This window comes from Buteo buteo, chromosome 1 (genome assembly GCF_964188355.1).
Source record: "Buteo buteo chromosome 1, bButBut1.hap1.1, whole genome shotgun sequence".
NCBI classification, from domain to species: domain Eukaryota; kingdom Metazoa; phylum Chordata; class Aves; order Accipitriformes; family Accipitridae; genus Buteo; species Buteo buteo.
Genome location: NC_134171.1, coordinates 44,222,605 through 44,243,071, shown reverse-complemented (window position 1 = coordinate 44,243,071; position 20,467 = coordinate 44,222,605). Strand labels below are relative to the sequence as shown.

The window sequence follows — 20,467 nt, the reverse complement described above, 5'->3', positions numbered from 1 at the left end:
AATTGAAATGCATTATTTGTCCTGGATATAGAATATATCTAATCCCCTTCAAAGAAAGATAGTTTGCAAATAATCTTTAACTGTGTAAGTATATAAATTTAGTGAGTGCTTCATAACACATTTCTGCCATAATCTCTTCTCTCATTTCATACAAGTTTGGATAATTTGTATTTTATTTTTATTCTTTCTGAATTCTCTTTCAGCTGTTACCATTTCTAGCAGATTCTATTCTTCTATGTTATCTGGCTTTCCCCTTTTGAAAGTATTTCCTGATCAAAACAGAAACTTTGTAATGCTTGAGACAAATCAAACTTATGAACTTAAAGTATCTAAAAAGAGGTTGTCATCCCTGAATATAATTCATCAGACAAAACTCTTATGGCTGTCAGAAAACACTGTTACTGTCTTATCCCTGAATTCTTTAATATGGACATAATATGCTATTGGTCTGTCAATGAAGAACAAACTTGAGACTTCAAGTATTTTGACTTCTGGGAGTTGATAGCTGATCACTGATCACTGTTCAGTTGATGTAGTGGTTTTTTGTTTGGTTGGTTTGGGGTTTTTTTTGCCTATTTATACACTTGTGTTCAGAATACAATACTTTCAGAATGATATCTGTAGAGGAATACTTAATGCTAGCATCTAAGATACTTAGATACTTGCTGGAAGGCATTTAACACTTTTATTAATTAAATCACAATCGAATGTGTAAGCATTTAGTTATAAAGACATATATCATGAAAAAAATCAGTAATGAGTAAAACACTACATCTTGCAGTCTATTCACTAGTAAGGGGCGTATGCAATGCTCAGCAAAAGAGACAGGTGGGTAAGTCAGATTAGTTTGAAGATGAGGAACTGTAATGTGTTCCTCAAGCACAGCCAAAGAACTTTTTTTTTTTTTTTTTTTTTTTTTTGCAAGTCTTTTGGTGGTGAATTCTGCAGCCACAGCTACAGTTGAGAAAGCATGGCCCAACTCCAGCTCAGATGACAGAAAGCAGTTTTTGGGTGGTTGGAACCCACTGTGATAAACTGTGAAAGCAAACAGTGACATAGGGCAACAGATGACCTGCGTTAGGAAGGTATTTATGTTGATATAAGACAACATGTAATTACATTTTTGGCTGTAAAATGGTGTTAACAGCCAGACAGGTGCTACTGGAAAGTGAGAAAAACTTTTTTTTTTCAACATTCTGTAAAATTTACATTTGATGGGACAGTTCTGAAGAAAGCTCAGTTGGGAGCTGTTGCAGGGATCTAACTAATCTCTAGAGACACTCGTGTATATTTATAATCAAGTTTATAAAGAGAAGAAACTAGGGAATCATGATATATTATTTTTTTTAAAAAACTTTTATTAAAACTTTTTGGAATTGGATATTTGGCTTCTAAACTAAAAGCTTCCAGTAATTAGGGTTTTATTCTTTCTCCCTTTCTTCTGTCCTCCTCTCTCTCTCTTCTGCTTTTGTTACAAGACAGTGACCTATTGCAGTCTGCTGGGCCCATAAGACTGGAGGAGTGTAAAATAACTTCATGAATTTACTCTAGGCAGGAAAAAAGATAACAATAATATATGTTAACAAAAAATAATTCCGTGATTTTTCTGAGAGGATAGCCTAAGGATTTCTTTAAATAAGTCCTTGTGTAGGGGTATGATTAATACCCAGTGATACTATGTCACTAAACTGCTTCCAGTTATCATAGGTTTTAGAGTTACTTCAGTGTTTTAAATAAACATGATTCTTTGCATGACCATTCAAAACATACGTGGTGTTTGATGTAATATAGAAATGAGGTTTGTGGGGACATTTTTTCTTGGGTGATGATTCATTGAGCAGTTAAAAAGAGAAAGCTAGAATGTTTCTAGCCTTGAGCAAATTTGTTTTGGAGCACAAACTCATCTCTGGTGCCATCCTGGTACATTTTTTTCCACAGACAAGAAAGCTGCCTGCAAAGAGAAAATTTTTATTTTTGCATCTTGCAAGGACTTGATACAGGTCCCTTCAGGCCGAGTACGTATTATTCACAGACTGGTGGCCTCTGAGGGTCTCAGAGGTACGACCATTTGTCCTCTGAATGATTCAATCTAACATTTTGTTGCGAATGGATCTTTCCCTGTTCTGACTACTGAAATGAGAAAAGAAAGAAAGTATCCATTCAAAACTGGGAGACTCATTTCCATCTGTCAGCATAACAAATGGCTTTGTTTTTTATGGCAAAACATTTGTTCCTATAACTAATACAGACTAATTTTTTTTCATGAATTTTGAAACTGGGCAATCAATTTGACAGAAAGTCTGTTCCGAATTATGAAGTGTGAGGAAGGCTTGTTCAACAGTTGCATCCTTGATTAACCATGTACAAGTAATTACTGTAGTTCAAATGTGTTCCAAAGCTTCTCCTTTCTACCTTCTGTCCATTGTTATATCTCTGAGGAGGTCCAACGCAGGACTGTTTGCTTATGCATTTGTCTCTAAAGAGATTATTTTACAGAATATAAGCTTATTTAATGTTAAAATACTTTTCAGTATTTTCACACAGTTTGGTAGAAGATGAAAATGGACAGGGCTTTTATTTAGAATTTGTATACCTACTCAGTACTCAAAAGCCTAACTTGAATGCATTTTGAGCTTGCCTTCCATTTGTTTTGTTATTTTGGTAGAAAACTACAAACTAATGCTTAGGAGGGGAAATATTGAAGAGTTTTGTTCATGTTACATCTGATTTCTGATTTACTTGTTACTATTCTTCACTTGCAACATGGAATTAATTTATGATAGTGCTTGCTTTTGCAAAGATGAAAGATTATAATTTTTGTTTGAAATTAAATAGATTTACTACCTCAGTTTGGGACTTGCATTGCAGGGTGCATGAACAGTGTATTGTGAAGCTTTTATGCTTCTTTCATCATCAAAATGACAACTAGTATAAGCCTTTGGATCTACGATTCTGGGAGCTACCTATGTTTTTGACTGTTTCTTAATCTACAAATCTGTTGACATGTGCAGAAAGCTTCCAAAAACTTTCAGTGCAAAGAGATTTGAGATTTACGGGACAAAATGCAGTGGATACTTGGGTTTGACTTGCAGAATTGATCTATAAATGTACATTATTATCATGTATTATAAGTAGAAGCTGATTTTTATAGAAAGACCTGCAAGTCAATAGGTCAAGTGTTGCATACATTTTGGCAGATAAAGCTGATGTGTATGCAATTATAATGCAAACTTCCTTTGTTGTGTTACTGAATATGAGCATCAGTAAAGGCAGGGAAAAAATGGATGAGTAAGACAACAGGAGACTGAAATTATCTGTAGTGGCTTGTAATCTATAGAAATTCTTACCGTGCCTACTAAGGTCTGAAACATCGCATGTTACCTTGTTTGGAGGTAATGCTCCCTGCTGCTTCCCAAGGTACATGTGGCTGAAGGGGGTGAATGCTCTGCATTCCAGCCCTGCAGCAACTGGACCTCTAGGATGACCACAGTTTTGTTGCTCTTTTTCCTCTTCTCTTTTGCATGTTGTAATGACACATTTTGTAAGATACAGTTTCTTAATATGTGTGTGTGTTTATATATATTTATTTATATAGGCATATATTTTTATATCTCTGGATTTATATATATGTGTATACACACATATATATAGGTATATATATGCATGTCTTTGTATATGTATATGTCAGGAGCAGTCTGCCTTTTAAATGGACCAGCCTCACCTAAAATGACAACAGCTGAATGACATAGAAGGGTGGCAGCTGAGGCTTCTTGCTAGAATGACAGCCTGTTAATCTAGTTTGGCTTTTGTCCATGCAATGAATTTGTAGCTGTTTAATGCAGGTCATATTTCCTCCCCTACTCTCTGCGTTACTCCTAACACACTAAAAGCTCTTTTGAAGGATTATATGTTAATAAACAGAACTGCATGCTATATTGTAGATCTCCTTGAAGTAACTAATGCCAATTTCTTTTGTGTTTTTCAATGAAATGTTTTTCTTTTTGTGATGTTCTGTAATGTCCAGATTCATTAAAAGTAAAGCACACTGTCACTCTGCTGGGGAAAAAAAAAATAACTTACTAAAAAAGTTTATGTTAAATCCTTCTTTTCTCACATGTTTAACCTGCAGAGCTTGGAACCTTGTTTGGCCTACATGTTCCTTTCAACATAGCACCATTAAATTGTGGAATTTGCATAAAGCTGGAATACTTTGTGTTGTCCATAAATTATACTCTTGTTGTTTACTGAAATAAAGCTTTGGATGAGATATTTGTGAAAATTTTACCAGCTAGACCACTTGAAAGAGTAAATGCTGGCAACTGTCTTATGTTCTTTGATTTAGTTTGTTTTAGTAGTGTTCCTCTCCCCTAGGAACTACCTCTCATTTCTTAGAAAGATGAGACAAACTATTTGTGCCATGGTGCAAGGTTGCAGGCTGAGCAATGAGTGGCTAGAACTAAGGTACAACAAAACTGCCATACTGAGAAGAGTGACTGTGCCTTAGTTTATCTTCTTCTGGACTCAAACACTGTGCTAAACCTTTTTCTTTTTGGTAACGAGGAATACTGCTAGTTGTGCTTACCTGGCCTTGTTGTGTATTTCTTAGACAAGGATGAGTGTTCAAAGGACAATGGTGGCTGCCAGCACGAGTGCATCAACACAGTAGGAAGCTACATTTGCCAGTGCCGAAATGGATTTGTGCTACACGAAAACAAACATGACTGCAAGGAGGGTAAGTAGTGAGGTATTTGAATAATTGATTATACAACTGTCTTGCAGAAAGCTCTCTGCAGCTCTCCTTCTAAAGAAAAGAAAGGAAAGAAAAAGATCTCTGTAATGGGGGCTTAGACATTTGGGCTTAAACACTCCCCCACCCCTCCTTTCCTATTCTCTCCATCCCCAGCATGTGTGTGGCTGAGTTTGAGGTCCACAGGAATGCAGTTTTGAAAACTTGGGAACATTGGCAGGGAGTGCTACTTTTAATAGTTCTGTGAAGTGTAGAACATTTAAAGCTGTGATAGAGTATTTATCTAACGCTGTATTAAACACAGGGATAGAGTTTCTGGAGAGAAGCCTGGTAAAGTTGTCATTTGCTCCTATCAGTAGCAGTTTCCTCGCAGTCAGGTTGAAACTGTATCTGCCCTTTCTGGGTCTATTTTAGGGGACATATTCAGACAATCTAAATTCCAGTCAAGTCTTTCTTATTTGCTGTCTCAAGGTGTGGCTACCTTCAAGAAAACAGTAGGCTTTGGGGCTTAAGTAGAATTTAGATTATCTGCAAATGAACCTCAAGCGTGCAGTATCATGTGAGCTACTGTAATTTCTGAAGGTTGTATTCTAGCATGGATTTAATTTGTGACTGAGGATGTGCCCTTTGTGAATCACTTATATTTTCACTGGTGTTGGAATGATACTTGCCTGGTCTAAAAGATTCTTGTTGAATAATTCTCTGATATTTATAAAGCAATTTGAGATTGTTAAAAAACTAAATATAAAAATGAAACTAGTTTCTTTCTTGCCTTCTTTAATTTTTAGTTCTTTGTATTTATTCAGAGATGCATTTCTGGTGATTCAGTTATGACGTGAATGACTAAGCTGTTCTTGGTACATACTCACAGTTTAGTCTTAGCTGTTCTCTAGTTGTATATATGTCCCTAGAAACTGTGGTTTAGAAACCAAAATGATTGCTTTGTGGCTGCAGTATGAAAATTAGCAAGAAGAGAGAAAAATAAATTGTTCAAGAAATATAATTTGAAGTTGGAGTAGCAACATTTCTCATATGGATTTTCATACTTACTTGTATGTAGAATGGGGAGAATAGCAAACTATTTGATTAAATTTTAATACTTATGTATATTCCTGTATAATGTCTTTTCAAAAAAAAGGCCATCCATTGTAAACAACAGTGTATGTTTCACAGTAATCAATAAACAAGCATGCTGGGTTAATTGCCATGAATTGTGTGCCGAAGGGGAAGAACACGATCGTGCACACCGAAGAGCGTGCTTAGATGTCCCCCTAAAGATCCTTTTCATTCAGCGGGTCCCCTGACAAAAAAGAGTACTTTTCTGGCTACGTCTGAATGCAGACCCCCAGACTAACTGATGCTATCACTGTTGGCACAGCTGAGTGTGAACAGAAGATCCACAGTCCCAACGGCATCATCACGAGTCCCAACTGGCCTGACAAGTATCCCAGCAGAAAGGAGTGCACATGGGAAATCAGTGCCACCCCTGGGCAGAGGGTCAAATTGGTGAGTTTCTGCCTACCCTTCCTTTTTCTCTTTTCGTCCACCAAACCTGCTTCTCAAATGACTACTCGATACGAAACTGTTACTAAAATTTACTATCTGGTTGCAGCCCAGAGGTAAACTGTTTTAAAAACCTGCTGACTCCTGTCCATTCCTGGCCAACTGGGGCTACTCAGTATCATAGAACTGTGAATTTAAGTTTGTGGTGATTGTAAATACTCTGGACAGCAAAGGGCAGGAGGAATGCTTTCCTCCTGTCAGACTTTACTATATCATTGTTGCAATTAATAAAATTTGCAAAAAGTTTTGACAAATATGGCAGAGGCTATTTATGTAAAATCCAACATACAGAATAAGCAAAATTAGAAATTATGAGCACTCCTCTCCACACACCTTTTTCATTTCTGTTCTGTAGTTTTTGAGGACGAAAAGAAGATACAGAAAACAGACTTCTCATTTAAAAGTGGCTCCAAATTTTAACATAAGTAGAAGCTGGCTGAGGACAGTGCTGGTGGCTGAAGACAGGCTAGCAGAGCTTAGGGAGCTTTGCAGACCTACTGAGGTTACGTAGCCTCTGTACAAAGCCAAAGGCACAGACCTGTCCAGCGGGCTTTTCAGCTTTAAGCTCAGCCCCAGTGTTCCTTCAGCCAGAGTACTCAGGACAGCCACAACAAAAGCTGGCCATACGTATTTTAAAATCTGATAAATTGATTTAACAAATGTTTCGGAGCAAATAAACTTGAGAGATATCACTGCTTCAGAGAGGTAGAAGAAATAACCAATATTGATGCAGGGATGAAGGAAGTATTGTCGTCTCAAAACTGCTGACCTCAGCCAAAACCATAATCCCTGTTACTGGTGCTGATGTGGGATTGTGTATTGATCCCTGTTCACCAGAAGTAAAATGGTTAAACTGTTCTGGGGGTGGGTGGAAAGTGAGTGGTGTGCATGCTCTGTCCATTCAAAGGGTGAAAAAACAGGTTTTTGATTCAGGCGGCCTTCCTACTGCCACTTCTGAGCAAGCATTCTTCATCATGGCTGAATAAACCAAAGCTAGCCAGGCACAGGCATACTACTGTAAAAGCTTCTTCAGTACTTTTAACCTCAGCAGGCAAAATTCCAGCATTCAGATTTCTTTAGTGAAATATCACATCATCTGTTTTAAAAGAAAAGAGTTTTATATTGGCTTTTGCCAATGAAATTGGAAAAAATTAGACAATTTTACTAGATAGACTTTTCAAAAATACCTCCATGATTTAGAGTCTGAAATTCACTTTTCTGTGCAAGTCATTAGGGTCAATCTACTAAATTCTGAGTGTATAATATCCTTAAGGTCTGTCTAGTACAGTAAGATGCCATATCAATAATATTAATACCATGCTTGCACTACAGATAAATATTTTTTCTTGGACTTTCACACCATATTTAAGTTTACTCCCCACAGTTTACTTAGTCAAATTGAACGAGGAGAGAATTGATTTCTTCATGGTAATAAAACACATGAATTGAGGCCCTCATTTTCTGAGGGTTGTATGTACAGAAACTAATCTTTTTTTGTGATTGCTCTCACTCTGATAATCATTGAAAAGTCTTTTCCTGAAAAGCTTCAAGTTAAGCATTTGGTGTAATTAAGAAGCCTATGAAAAAAAAATGGTATGTACTTCAGAATTTTTAAATGAAATGTGTAGATAAAGATGGTTTTGAAAATGTAAGTAGCAGAGAGCGCGATTTTCATAAGCTAATCAGCCGGATGTTTATAAGAGACAGACTTAAGTGTCCCATTCAGGCAGCTATCCATAAGTGCCACCAACGTATCTACTCAGTTGAGTGCTATAGATAGAAAGAGCTGGATGTTCAGAAGCTATATGTAATGTTTCTGAATACCATTCCCACTAACAAGACAATCAAATGGGGACTGTACTCATGGTGTAGTAGGTATTCAACAGTATTTGTCCCAGGAAGACAGAGTGTGATTTAATTACCCTGCCAACTTTATGAAATTGTCTGTGAACCCTGTTGGCAGCAACTATTCAGTTACGTTCAACTTTAAGGAAAGTTTGTGTCAGTTCTCCTCTTTCAAGCCTGCTCTTAGTCCACTGCTGGGAACTGAATGCTTTTTAAAAAAAAAATGGAGATTGTCTGTGGGTATTTTGAAATATCAGGCATTTTGAGCTTTTAAACACTTAATATTAAGATCTGCTTTTCCTTTAAAAAACAAATTCCTTTCATTCTCTTTGTAATTGCTAGAATCAATTGCTAGACTCACAACAGATTTAGGATTTTTTTCTGTTCTTCTTTGTGGGACCCAATATACATGTACTGTTCCCCTGCAGGCTTAGGAATCCCAGTGATAAGTCAAATATTAAAAATAACAGGTGTGTCTTACAGTTCATGGTAAGACGTGCTTCCTGGAGAGTGGGGTTTTTTTGGTACTGATGAGAAGTGAACAAAACTGATAGAATTTTCCTCTAAAAGAAAACGAAGTTCTGCAGGCTGTTCTTGGATCACATCTACTGCTCCCGTTGATTCCAAGTTGGCTTGACTCAATCCTATATTTAACTAACTCCCTTACAGTTAGTCTCTCAGCTTTCTGCCTTTTTTTTTTTTTTTAATCCATCAGATTTTATTTGGGTATAAATGACAACACGTACTTGGCATCATAAAAGTAGGATGGCTGACTACAATTTAATAGCAGCAGGAGGGACTGCTGTACAGCTGTTTTCACTGCCTCTGCAGTTTCAATCCCTTCACATAAACCCCCAAACTTTCCTGTAGAATTGAACCTACATCCACTGCATCATGCAACTCTTCACTTTTCATAAAACAAAAGTGTTGTTCTGAATATTCTGGTTCTTTGGGCAAAAGACTTTGTGTTAGCTCTTTGTATTTCCTTTAGATCAGCTGTTAATATAAATTACCATCACATTTCACACTGGCTGGATTCCACAAGGGATTCATTGGGTCAGATTTGCCTTGGTGTACTAGACAGAATGCATAATTATGATATTTGCTCAGTATTTGACAGTTCAGTATAATTCCTTTGAATTATTGCTTCTTAATCCTTTAGAGTGGCTTTGGTTGTTTTTTTTTTTTTCATGAACAGTCAGCTGTATGACTACTCATGGGAGCATCTATAGTTAGTGTTTTTATGCTATTTTGTTGAACAAAACAGATTTTGAATTTCACCTTAAATTGCAGGTTATTTCTGAAAATTCAAAGTTGTATATGTATGTTACCTTCTCAGTGTTTACATGAGAGGAAATTACCAGATATTAAGCTTTCCTCTTCCATATTTGAAAAGCAGGTATTAGTTGTGTGTGTTTTAACATTTTCCATAGGGTATGGCAGACACCTTTCAGAAATGCCTTTGATTGGACACTCTGAGTTTGAGAAATCTAAATTCCAAAAGCTTTTAAAAGTGAGTTGGCCAGGGTCTGCTCCAAAGGACTTGAAATTTACAATTTTTAATAGACCTGAATTTGTCCTTACAAGCTGCCATGAGCACCGAGACTGAGAATCCCTAGGAGCTTAGAAACTAAGATAAATGCTTTGAAGTGTAGAAGAAACATCACAGATGTGAAATGAAATAAAATTTGTGAGCCCCAGTTTGCGCTCAAACTATGGCAGCAATTTGAATTTTCTTGGGAGAGCTGAGGACAGCAAAAGAGTCTGCTGAAGTTTTTTTAATAAACAATCAACATAATTTTGTTATTTTTCACAATGATTTCGCTAGCAAAACTGTGATCTTGGCATGAAGGGTGCAGCCTGAAATAGCGTTGTAATAATAAAAAAATAGATCTCTAGATAATAGATTAGAAAATATAACTTCCATGCATAACCATTCATGTGGAAAGGTCATTCTCAAAGGCTTTAGTTGTGTTGTGAGATAAGTTTAAAAAAAAAGGGGGGGTGCATTATGTTTCACAGATGTTTCAATCAACCCTCAACTGTCTGAGGAACCAATAATTTCTAGCTTTTTGCTGGTTTGAATGTTCTGTGAAATTTGGAATAATCCTACAAACGGTGCAAATTCAACAGAAAGGCCACTATTCTAGATTTAATGTTCTTTTATGGATGTTCATTGGCTATAAAAAATATAATCCCTTTCTGTATGAAGGGTGATGCCCTCTTAAAGTTCACTGTCTTGTTATTCCACTTCTCAAAATCAGTATGTTATTCAAAGCTACAGGCTTGTAGGGGCAGTAATGTTAAATCTGTCATCTTAACTACATCTACTTTGTATTCTGAAACATACTAACAGTACATAGGTACCATATAAATACAGTAAACACAGTACTATATTGAGTCATTTTGCTTTTTTTTTTCCTGCCCCAGACCTTCAATGAGTTTGAGATCGAACAACATCAAGAATGTGCTTATGACCACTTGGAAGTGTTTGATGGTGAAAGTGAAAAATCACCAATTCTGGGACGCTTGTGTGGCAATAAGATACCAGATCCTCTTATTGCTACTGGAAACAAAATGTTTCTCCGCTTCATTTCTGATGCATCAGTTCAAAGAAAAGGCTTCCAAGCAACGCACTCTACAGGTCAGAAAATCAGGATGTGCTTTACCGATAACTTCCCCTTTGTTCTTTAGTGGAAGGTATTCAGTCATTTATTTTATAGGAATGGGGCGAGTTAACAGATAAGACAATGTTACAACTAAATCTAATGAAACCTTAAGAACAGTAGGAAAAGTCTGAGACTGCAGAAAGTATTCTTAATATTTTACACATTTCTTTCTCCTTCTCCGTCTCTCTCATAGGTAAGCAATTAAAAGATATTGAAACAAAATCCGATAAAATGAATATATTGGCATAGACAATCTGAGATATTTCTTAGGATTCATGCCATTAGTTTGTAAAAGATTCGATAGCTTTTCATTGTAGTTGTAACAGCAATACTTCATGGGTGCATGTGATGCACCTCCATTACTTTCCTGTTCTAACTTAAACAAAAGTCGGGGGTTTGTGTAAACAGCTATTACTTTCCAGCAGAGCTAAAAAGCAAAGACAAGGCAAAGAAGAATAAGAAAAAACAATACTGAAGACTTTCTTAGGACCTTAAGAATACCATCTCCTTTATATTTACCATTTAATTTTGTTCTTTGGCAGAAATCACTGAAAATAGTGTTTGGCAATTGCATTAGTAGACTTCTTGGGACATTTTCCTAGTGTGTACGTTATTTCCCTGACGTTGCTTGGCTTACAGTGGCCCCTAGTGCTGGATCGCTGAACTTCCAGTGTCTGCTGTAAGAGGAGGAGGTTCTGAGGTTTTTTTGGTTTTCTTCTTCAGCCATAATGTCTGTCTTTACTTTCCAAAGTTCGTTCTTATTTATCCATTATTTGGCAATAAATATTAGTACAGAAAATATTTATAAATATCTGTGCTAGTAGATAAGGTTTACTGACCGACAGCAGTTATTAATAGAAGATAGTAGTCAAGGTGATTTAGTCACTGTTAATATAATTTGATATTACCCAGAGTATCCATCAAGTTGATATGTAGTGCTTAGCTAACAAATCCTCATATATCAATGTTAGCATTTTCTCTTTTTTCCCCTTCTGCTTTCTTAAGAATAATTCTAAAACTTTATTAATTTAATTTCCCTTTTAGAGAAAGACAGTAAGTAACAGTATATGAACTATTCATTCTTCATGATCTGGGCCTGGAATGTGAAAAGTTTAGCTACCTGTAATTCAATTTGTTTTTCTTGTGGAAAATCCTCTTTTACAAGCATGCCATTGTTTGCCTTCCATGCCACAGTAACCCCTTCCCTTAGATGGAAAATTAGATAGAAATGGAAATAATTACTCATTTTTAAATTACCTCGGGGTAAATAATTAAAGGTCAGAACTCTTGTTAGAAACAGGTGTTGTAAAACTACTGTCTCATTCTTCTCACTTTCAATTTGCAGAATTGGAGCAGTCACTATGTGAAAGAACTTCAAATGTATACTCCCTAACTTCTAAAGGTTGCCAGTTTTGTTACGACTTGCTGGAATTTCCCTCATATCTGCTGAGTTTTATATGCCTTAACTGTAAAAACTTTCTTAGCATGCATAATAGTGCTTTTCTGAGAAAGTCTGAAGTATAAAATCTGCCCAGTTTTTATAATGTTGTAAAAATTATAGCTTGCCTTCTTAAGAGAGGACATTTATTTCTGTCAACTGCTGTTGCACAAAGTTCTCACTAAGTTGAACAGTACATCACCAGGTTGTGCTTTGAGGTAGCGTTTGAATGAGAGACAACTCAGATCTTGCAGCCTTTTCCTGCAGTCTTGAGCCTAACACAGATGCTCCATGGGAATTTTACCTCTGTGCTTTGGATCCACATGTGGGTGAATAGATATTAACAAGTGTATAAACAGTGGATTGTATTTCATTATTTTATGTTTTTCTAGCAAATAATAATTGGCGGTATGCAATGGAAGTAGGCAAGGTTGCGCTCAATCCTGCATAGCTGTGCAGACAGACAGGGAGAGCTGAGGAAGCTGCTCCCTTCACTTCTGACCTGTTGGCAGATTTCACGCAGTAGAAGGACTTGTGTAATATAACAGCATTGAAAGAGGAACTGGATGCTCTGCTCAAAGGTGTCTGTGCTGCTGTATTCCTGGCATCTTCATGATATAATGGCCTCATATTGTAGTAGATCCTGATGCTGATTCTGATCTCCCTTCTGTGACACTTTTTGGCTTGAAATACTATCCAAATTACAAATTTCCATTGAACATTTCAAAAAACCAGGATAAAACTGTAGCAGCAGAGGCAATAAAGTTTAAAAAAAAAAAAAAAAAAAAAAAAGGATTGGATAGAAAGGCTTCCCTGGGTGGAGCAAAACTTATAAAATGCTGGTTTTAAAGTGCAACACAGTTTTAGAAAGAGATTATGTTATATTTTCCCCTCTCAGAAAAGACATAACCCATCCAGAAGGAATTTATAAAAATGCTCCTGACAGAGCATTAAACATCATTGCTCAGGGGGTGATTTGGTTGCCTTAACACAGGCAACTAAATCCCTTCTGGATGGCCTCATTTACATTGCCTGGCCTCCAGCCACTGCTGCAGGAGGTTGCAGGTCTGCTGTAGGTCCTGTTCCTATCTGTCAACGCTCGGGGGATGTCTCTGACAAATTTGGACATCTCAAATATCACTCAGTTTAGGATGCTGTGTTGCTTCCAAAATGACTGTAATAATTCAGTATGGCAATGTCGAATCAAATTTATAACGTTGCTTCACTAGTTCAGGTAGTGTGGGTTTAAGCTTTTCCCATCTGTCCAGCTTGTTAAACAGCCAAGAGACTACTGCTTGATTTGCTCTTATGTTTGTAAGGGTTCTAAAAGCCCCTAGAAAGGTCAGGAAACACGAGGAGGGTTTTGTTCCTTAGCTGATCTAGGAAAAAAGTCTTTCACCTAGGGCTGTCAGATCAACAGCATTTGACAAGTTGGACATATGCCTGTACAGTTAGATGTGTGCATCGTACCTACGGCAGAGCAGACATACCTGCGCGATGGAGAGCATGATGGGTGGTGCAGCTAGGTTACTGCTGGTATCAGGGCAAAGCAAGCGGTGCTGCGTAGCACTGCTCTGTTCTGTGCAGACCCATCACAGCCTGTCCCACACGTCCTAACGCAGCGCGGCATTGTGCTGGCTGGATGTAGACTTTTGAAACTACAACTTAGTCCTTAAGAAATTGAAAATTTGACTTGTGATTTCTAAACTCAATACTTTATCCTAAAATATAAGGCTATAATCCCTGGGAGAAGGGCAGGGGAAAGTGAATTGCCATTTTCTGCCATTGTTAGTATGGCAACAACATTCCTTTAAACTCCTGTCCGCTGTAGCAAGCAGAGGGAAAAAATGCAGACAGCTCATTAAACATTTTCTCCTTAGCAGCTGTTCCATATCTGAAGCAGGGAGATGTTCTTAATGTTGGCAACAGTCCCGTCAAAAAAAATAAAAAAGAGGAAGTAAATGAAATCAAGAATAGGAAAAAAAGGGGGGTGTGTGTGTGTGTGTGTGAAATCAGTATATTAGAATACCAATAACTCTTTGAACTATCCCATTTGACAAATTTTCTTTATTATGTGCTCCTATCTGTTCTTTAAAAGCAAAAAAAATTTGAAATTTCAGGTTGAACAACAGTTCATGCATAATGGATTATTCTACTTACATAATTTATATTTCCTGGTTTGATTCCTTCATTTCCTTATTAAGAAAAAAACACACACGTTTTTAAAATATAAGGATTTGCTTAATACTGTCATTAACACCCAGGTGAAATGTGACTCCTCACAATATAACATTGCAATTCTTCATGTTTAATGTGGGTGGAGTCCCTGACACTGAAGTCAAATTCAAAGTATGTCTTCACCAAAGCTTAGAAATGTTTGAAACTTGCAATTTGTTTCAGGTTATTATAAAATGATCAACTCATAATATCTACATTTGATCAAAATGCAGATAGGATTATCTATTCATTTATTTATAAAAATTGAATCTAAACTTATGAATCTCAGGTTTTGATTGAAGCTCATTTGCACTTGGTGTTTTTATGGGTGCTATAAGGGATGGTTTGTTCCTGATGAGAAACCAAAACTAAATTATGCTGTTTTCATTGAAATCCTTGTACCCGTAAAGTAAAAAAGCCTCCACACATCTCTTGGAAACATAATAAACAATTCATTTTTTCTTTTAGGTATAATTTTCCATCTGTTTTTGTTGCATTGTAATAGCCCTTTTAATTGGCAAATGCATAAACCCTATACATTTAGGTTACTGTAGAAGCTGAATTCACTGGCTGTTTAGGATAGAATACTAGTTTTAATTATAGCTGCTGAAAATATTTAGAAAGGGTAAAGTACTAGCCACTGTATTTTTTTTTTTTTCTTTTGTTCAGTGCATTTTCAGCAATTTCTGTTCTCCAGCAAACTGGCTAAAGAACAGCTTATTCAACTATATAGTAAAATTAATTCATATTTAAATTATGAACTTTTTGAGCAGTTATAAACAAGCTATAAAGCCCCACATAAATTTTGCTACTGTGTAAAAATAGAGATTTATACTGAAATAATGGCTTTGTCATAAGACAAGGATTTCCTGCTCAAGACTTGCCTCAAGAGGAGGCTTTCAGCTACAAGACTTTCTCTGGTAGCAGCAGCTTTCTCCCGGACACGATGTTTTGCAGAGAAAGACCTGCTCATGCCCATGAACTATGCAGCGAACAAGCTAGCGAGCTTGGCAGTGGTGTTTAGTATTGAGCTGGCTCTCCAGGCACTGCATGATGGTTAAAGCTGACACTCCTATGAAACACAAGACTTTTGCGCTTTATCGCTGATTACATGTGTGCTAGAGCTGATCCTCCACTGCCACTTGCAAATGGTGTCGTTAACCCATGTGGAAACGTTGTGACCACTGAAATGTGGATGCCCTGCTTACAGCACTTGCCTTGCTGGCCACAGGCACCTCTAACATGCCTACCCAAAGAATGTCCTACCACTTGAACCACATTCCTTATGACTTTGCTGTTCCCTGTCTCTTTGTCTTTCACTTGAAAATTATGAAATATGCTCAAGTCTCTGTAGTTATAAAACAGAATTTATATAGGAAAAACTCAGAATGAGGGATTTGTATTCGTTCTGGGTAGTACTTCACTCTACATCTTGTTTGATTGAGCTGCTTGTGGTATAAAAACGCACTCAGCCTGAATAAGGCTGGGCATCTATGAAAAGAAAATGCTAATTTGCACTGAATAAGCTTCTTCGTCCTTTTTTTTTTTTCCCCCCTCCGTTTAGAGTGTGGTGGTCGGCTGAAAGCTGAAACCAAGCCCAAAGATCTGTACTCGCATGCTCAGTTTGGCGATAACAACTATCCAGTTCAGGCAGACTGCGACTGGCTCCTGGTGGCAGAGCGCAGCTGTCGAGTCGAGTTAATGTTTCAGACTTTTGAGGTTGAAGAAGAGGCAGACTGTGGTTACGATTACGTGGAGCTATTTGATGGTCATGATAAGACAGCTGTAAGACTTGGTCGATTTTGTGGATCTGGGGTAAGTAACCAGGTACTAAACTTCTTTTTATTTCCACAACAAAAACAATAAGAAAGACAGGGCAGAGGAAGGAAGGGGTCAAGAAGGGAGTGAGGTTCACTTACTACACCTTATAATGAAGATACTAGATTATCTGCTTCAGATTTTTTTTTTTAATATAAATTTGCAGGCTTGTAGTACAAACATTCCCTTGAAATATTTTAAACAATAAATATTCTTATCTAGTTTTTGACCAAAGTATTGTAATGTTGTGTCAAAATGTAGGTAGCTGACAGTGGAGTGTGTATCAGCACCCAAAAAAAAGTTAGCAGCTTTTTCCCTTACAGAGAGAAACGTACTGGTGTTGAAAATTATCACATTAAAATTCTTTCAATTTGAAGAAGTCACATTTTATGGGGGGAGGGGTGCTTGGGAAGTATTTATAATATGCTTACCTACTATTTCAATCTGATTTTAGGAAAAAAAGTGCTCCTGAACTGTGCGCTTAATATGGGCCTTAAGAAAGCCTTGTCATCCCATATGCATCTCTGACATGTTTTGACTGTGAGGCAGGGAGGAAATTGGCCAGGTGACATCCTGAAAAAGATATATATTATTTCTCCTTTTAGACTTGTATTGTTCTGTGGGCTGCCTGTTTTGTGAAAGCTGGTGCAATGATCCCACAAGTCTTCATCAATTCTTTATATGTGTTCAAAAGGCAGCACACTTTCATACATACGCTCTTTGCCTAGATAAAAGATTTGAAAGACTCTACATGAGATGATAGGAGCTCTTAATTAACCACATGCCACTTTTTTGATTCAGCCACAGTGTTGGATCAAACATCTCAGTCATTCAGACAAGTTACGTGTAAGTTGGCTTAAATTGTTTTAGAGCATTTTTGAACACTTAAAGATGCAGGAAAGGTGCTGCCACTGAACTATAGGCAACATATGCTAATGAAAATGAATCAACTGAGCCCAGCATCTACTAATTTACACAAAACAATACTTCTCCTTGCAAGTTGCCCTATATTACAAGTAAGAGAGCAGCAAACTGGAGAATAGCCCAACCTTGGGTTGAAATTTATTTTTTGGGGGGGACGGTGGTGGAGGGGGTGGTTGGGTTTTGTTGCCATTGTTTTGCTTTGGTTCTGGTAAGATACGGATGAACGGCTTCAGAGGCCGCATAGGAAAGATGGGAAAGACAGAATTAAATAGAAAAGCTATTGAAAGCAACATAATCTGAACTGAAGTGAGAAAAAGGCACTATTAGTATATATTACCACCTTCTCAACTTTAGAAAAAGGACTTGGTAGTTCAGCTGGTACTTCTGATCAATGTGCTTCAGTAATAAAATAGGCCATCAGGAGGGTTATGAAGAATATGATGGAAAAAAGGTACTGGAGTCTGTTGTTCATCTAAAATTAGAATATTGTGTATGGTCCTGCCCAGTCACTTACATGACTGCAGCAGAACTATAGAAGACATCTGGGAAGGATAAAAGTACGAGGAGCTTTGTTTTCTTTGTCTCATAAGAAAAGATTGCAGAGATACTCCATACAAATTGGAGAGGTCAAATCAGATTCAGAAAGTATGATGCCACATTTATTTAGATTGTGCAAAAAGATGTTTTCAGGCCCAGAGGTCAAGATTGAAAAAGTGCACGTTTCTGCCAGCAGATAAAAATTCAAACATCATGATTTAAGCTGACCTCCAGCTTTTGGGTGTTTAGGTTGTCATTTCCTCAGTCTGCCACAAAAATTCCTAGCCTATAATTGAGAGCTGACTGAGATAGAAGTTTTCTGTCACACAACAAGGCTTAACAGGAAAAGAGAAATATCTATAAGAGAAAAAATGTGAATGAAGGGGATAAATACACAGAGTGGACAGATAATTTATTTGTTTATTCATTTATTTTAGCCACCGGAAGAAATTTATTCAGCAGGGGAAGCTCTTTTACTTCACTTTCATACTGATGATACAATCAACAAGAAAGGATTTCATATACGATACAGAAGTATAAAATATCCAGATAGCGTGCACACCAAAAAATAACACAAGAACCTCTATGCCAGAAAAGGAGAGTGAGAAAGAAAGAACGCACAGTGGAAAGGAAGGACGGCGTGTCTTTTTTTTTAAACTGAAGTTATTAGCACAAATGTTTTATATGAGTTCAGTTGAAATGACGACTTGTAAGACCAGAGACTGAAATAAAATAAAAAAACAAAATCACCTATCCCAGTGGAATAGTCAAGATGATGATGTGCAGACTCCATACTTGACTGTCTCTGCAAAGCTTGTGAAAGGACTTTGCATGCAGGGAGAATATAAAAGCTTTTGTTCATGGTTTGACATTTGTCATAGATGCGTGCAGATTCAATCAGTTGCATTCAGGGGAAGTGACCCTGCAGACCGTTCTTCCTTCTGACAATTGTATGGTGTCCAGGAGGGAAAAAAAGCTCTTTCAGGTCACATGCTCAGAATACTGTCCTTATATCTAGTTGCTTTGACTTTGTATCCTGCAGAAGGTGTGTACAAGGACTTGAAAGAAGATATGAAACGAGAAGGTCTTCCTGCATTGTTCTGTATTTTTTACAAATTCATCTGTCATATCAGGTTATCAGTGTTTTGAAACTGGAAAAATCCTACTTCTGAAACATAACTGATCTTTAGAGTATTTTGTTTTACTAATGACTGAGAAGTCTGAACTGTTACATCGGTCATCACTAGTTGACCAATCACTAGTTGACTGAATTTGAACAGTGTAAGCATCTGAAAATGTTTGGTTTACTGGTTAAGTAAGCTATCTCTGATGATGTGCTCTTATTTTGCACTGAACATAGAAAGAGACTGAGATGAAAACCTGTCCCGAATCAAAATCTGTGTGCACGAGAAACAGAAATAGTCAAGGATCATCTGAAACTCCTCCTACTGAATTTGTTTTCAGCAGTACATTTGGAACCACTACTAAGCTTTATTTCTTCAGACCTTTTTGTGAATGAGCTAATTGTCTGGTTTAGCTACTCAGAAATGAAGCTGCAGTAGTATCCAAGAGGGAGGTTTCCCAAAGAGGTTTTTTTCTGGGAGTAAGAGTATCTGTGATGGTGGAAAAAGCAAATCAAAACAACAGACCCAGGATTTGTTTGTTATCAAGACTGAATTCCTATGGTGCTATTCCATGAACATTAAAAACAAAAACAAACAAAGAAGTTTTAGACTTTTGAGCCAACAGCTTGCAGATCATGAATGTCTCACTACGCCTGGCTGCATCTGGAGAAGGAAGGCTTTACTGCTCCAAGGGAGAGTGGGTTGCAACGGCAGCGCTAGTCCTGTGGAACAACTACTACTATTGCCTTAGAATCCTCGCACACGGTCAGACAGATCTTCCTGTAGATACACCTCTAATTTGATAAATAATTCGATGACTCAGACATCTTAGTGTATGCAAACAAAAGGATCTTCAAGCGAAAGCCCCATCTGCAGAGCGAGATCATCTGCTGTAAATACAGTGACCTGCTTTTGATGTAGAGATATGTTACGTTTAGAACTGAGATATTCTATGTGCTTTAGGCCATACATGGCTTTAGTCATAATGTATATGCATTATGTAAGTATTGTATGAATGAGTCTCCAGGGGAGTGAGAGGAATTGTATGAGTGAAAATGGAATTGTTTCTTTATGTGCCAAGTTCTATCAGGACCCTGTTTGACTGTAGCAACTTTTCTTTAAAGGCTTCATAGACAGATAACGAGGACTTCTAGTTGGCAAGAATCAAGTTTAAACAAAGTATTATGTTTCACTTACAAGAAATATTATTTTGATATCCTTTGATGTAAGTTGCTACTCAGATTAGCTTAGTTTCTGTTACCTTACTATGAACATACATTGGCACTAATAAATCTGATCTTTTTTTTATAAAAATAAAAACCAAATGTCTGTATAGGTGTCTTTGGTTGTTTTAACAGCACTATTGCTGCTCATATATTACTGTTTTCCTTTCCAGACAGCTTAGATATATGAAGTTCAAAAACTGAGTAATTTCTGTATTTTTATAATGCTGCTCCTCAGTCCTTTTGTTTGGGGTTTTTTTCCAGGGTGTTTGCACAAGAAATTAACTGCAAACATTTTTTCCAAGGTCTTTTACTACAAAATTCAGGCAGAAATATTACTCTAGTTTAAAAAACCAAAAAGT

At 37.0% G+C, this 20,467-nt stretch overlaps 1 protein-coding gene across 1 annotated transcript in view; it reads left to right on the top strand.

Moving 5' to 3' along the window:
• TLL1 (tolloid like 1) overlaps positions 1–20,207 on the top strand; it is a 140,462-nt gene extending 120,255 nt beyond the window's left edge. Inside the window, exons 17-21 of the mRNA XM_075028950.1 lie at positions 4,607–4,732; positions 6,126–6,253; positions 10,586–10,799; positions 16,044–16,294; positions 18,196–20,207. Coding sequence (XP_074885051.1) covers positions 4,607–4,732; positions 6,126–6,253; positions 10,586–10,799; positions 16,044–16,294; positions 18,196–18,330 — 854 coding nt within the window. The 3' untranslated portion in view covers positions 18,331–20,207. The remainder of the gene's footprint in view (positions 1–4,606; positions 4,733–6,125; positions 6,254–10,585; positions 10,800–16,043; positions 16,295–18,195) is intronic.
• The last annotated feature ends 260 nt before the right edge of the window (positions 20,208–20,467 follow it).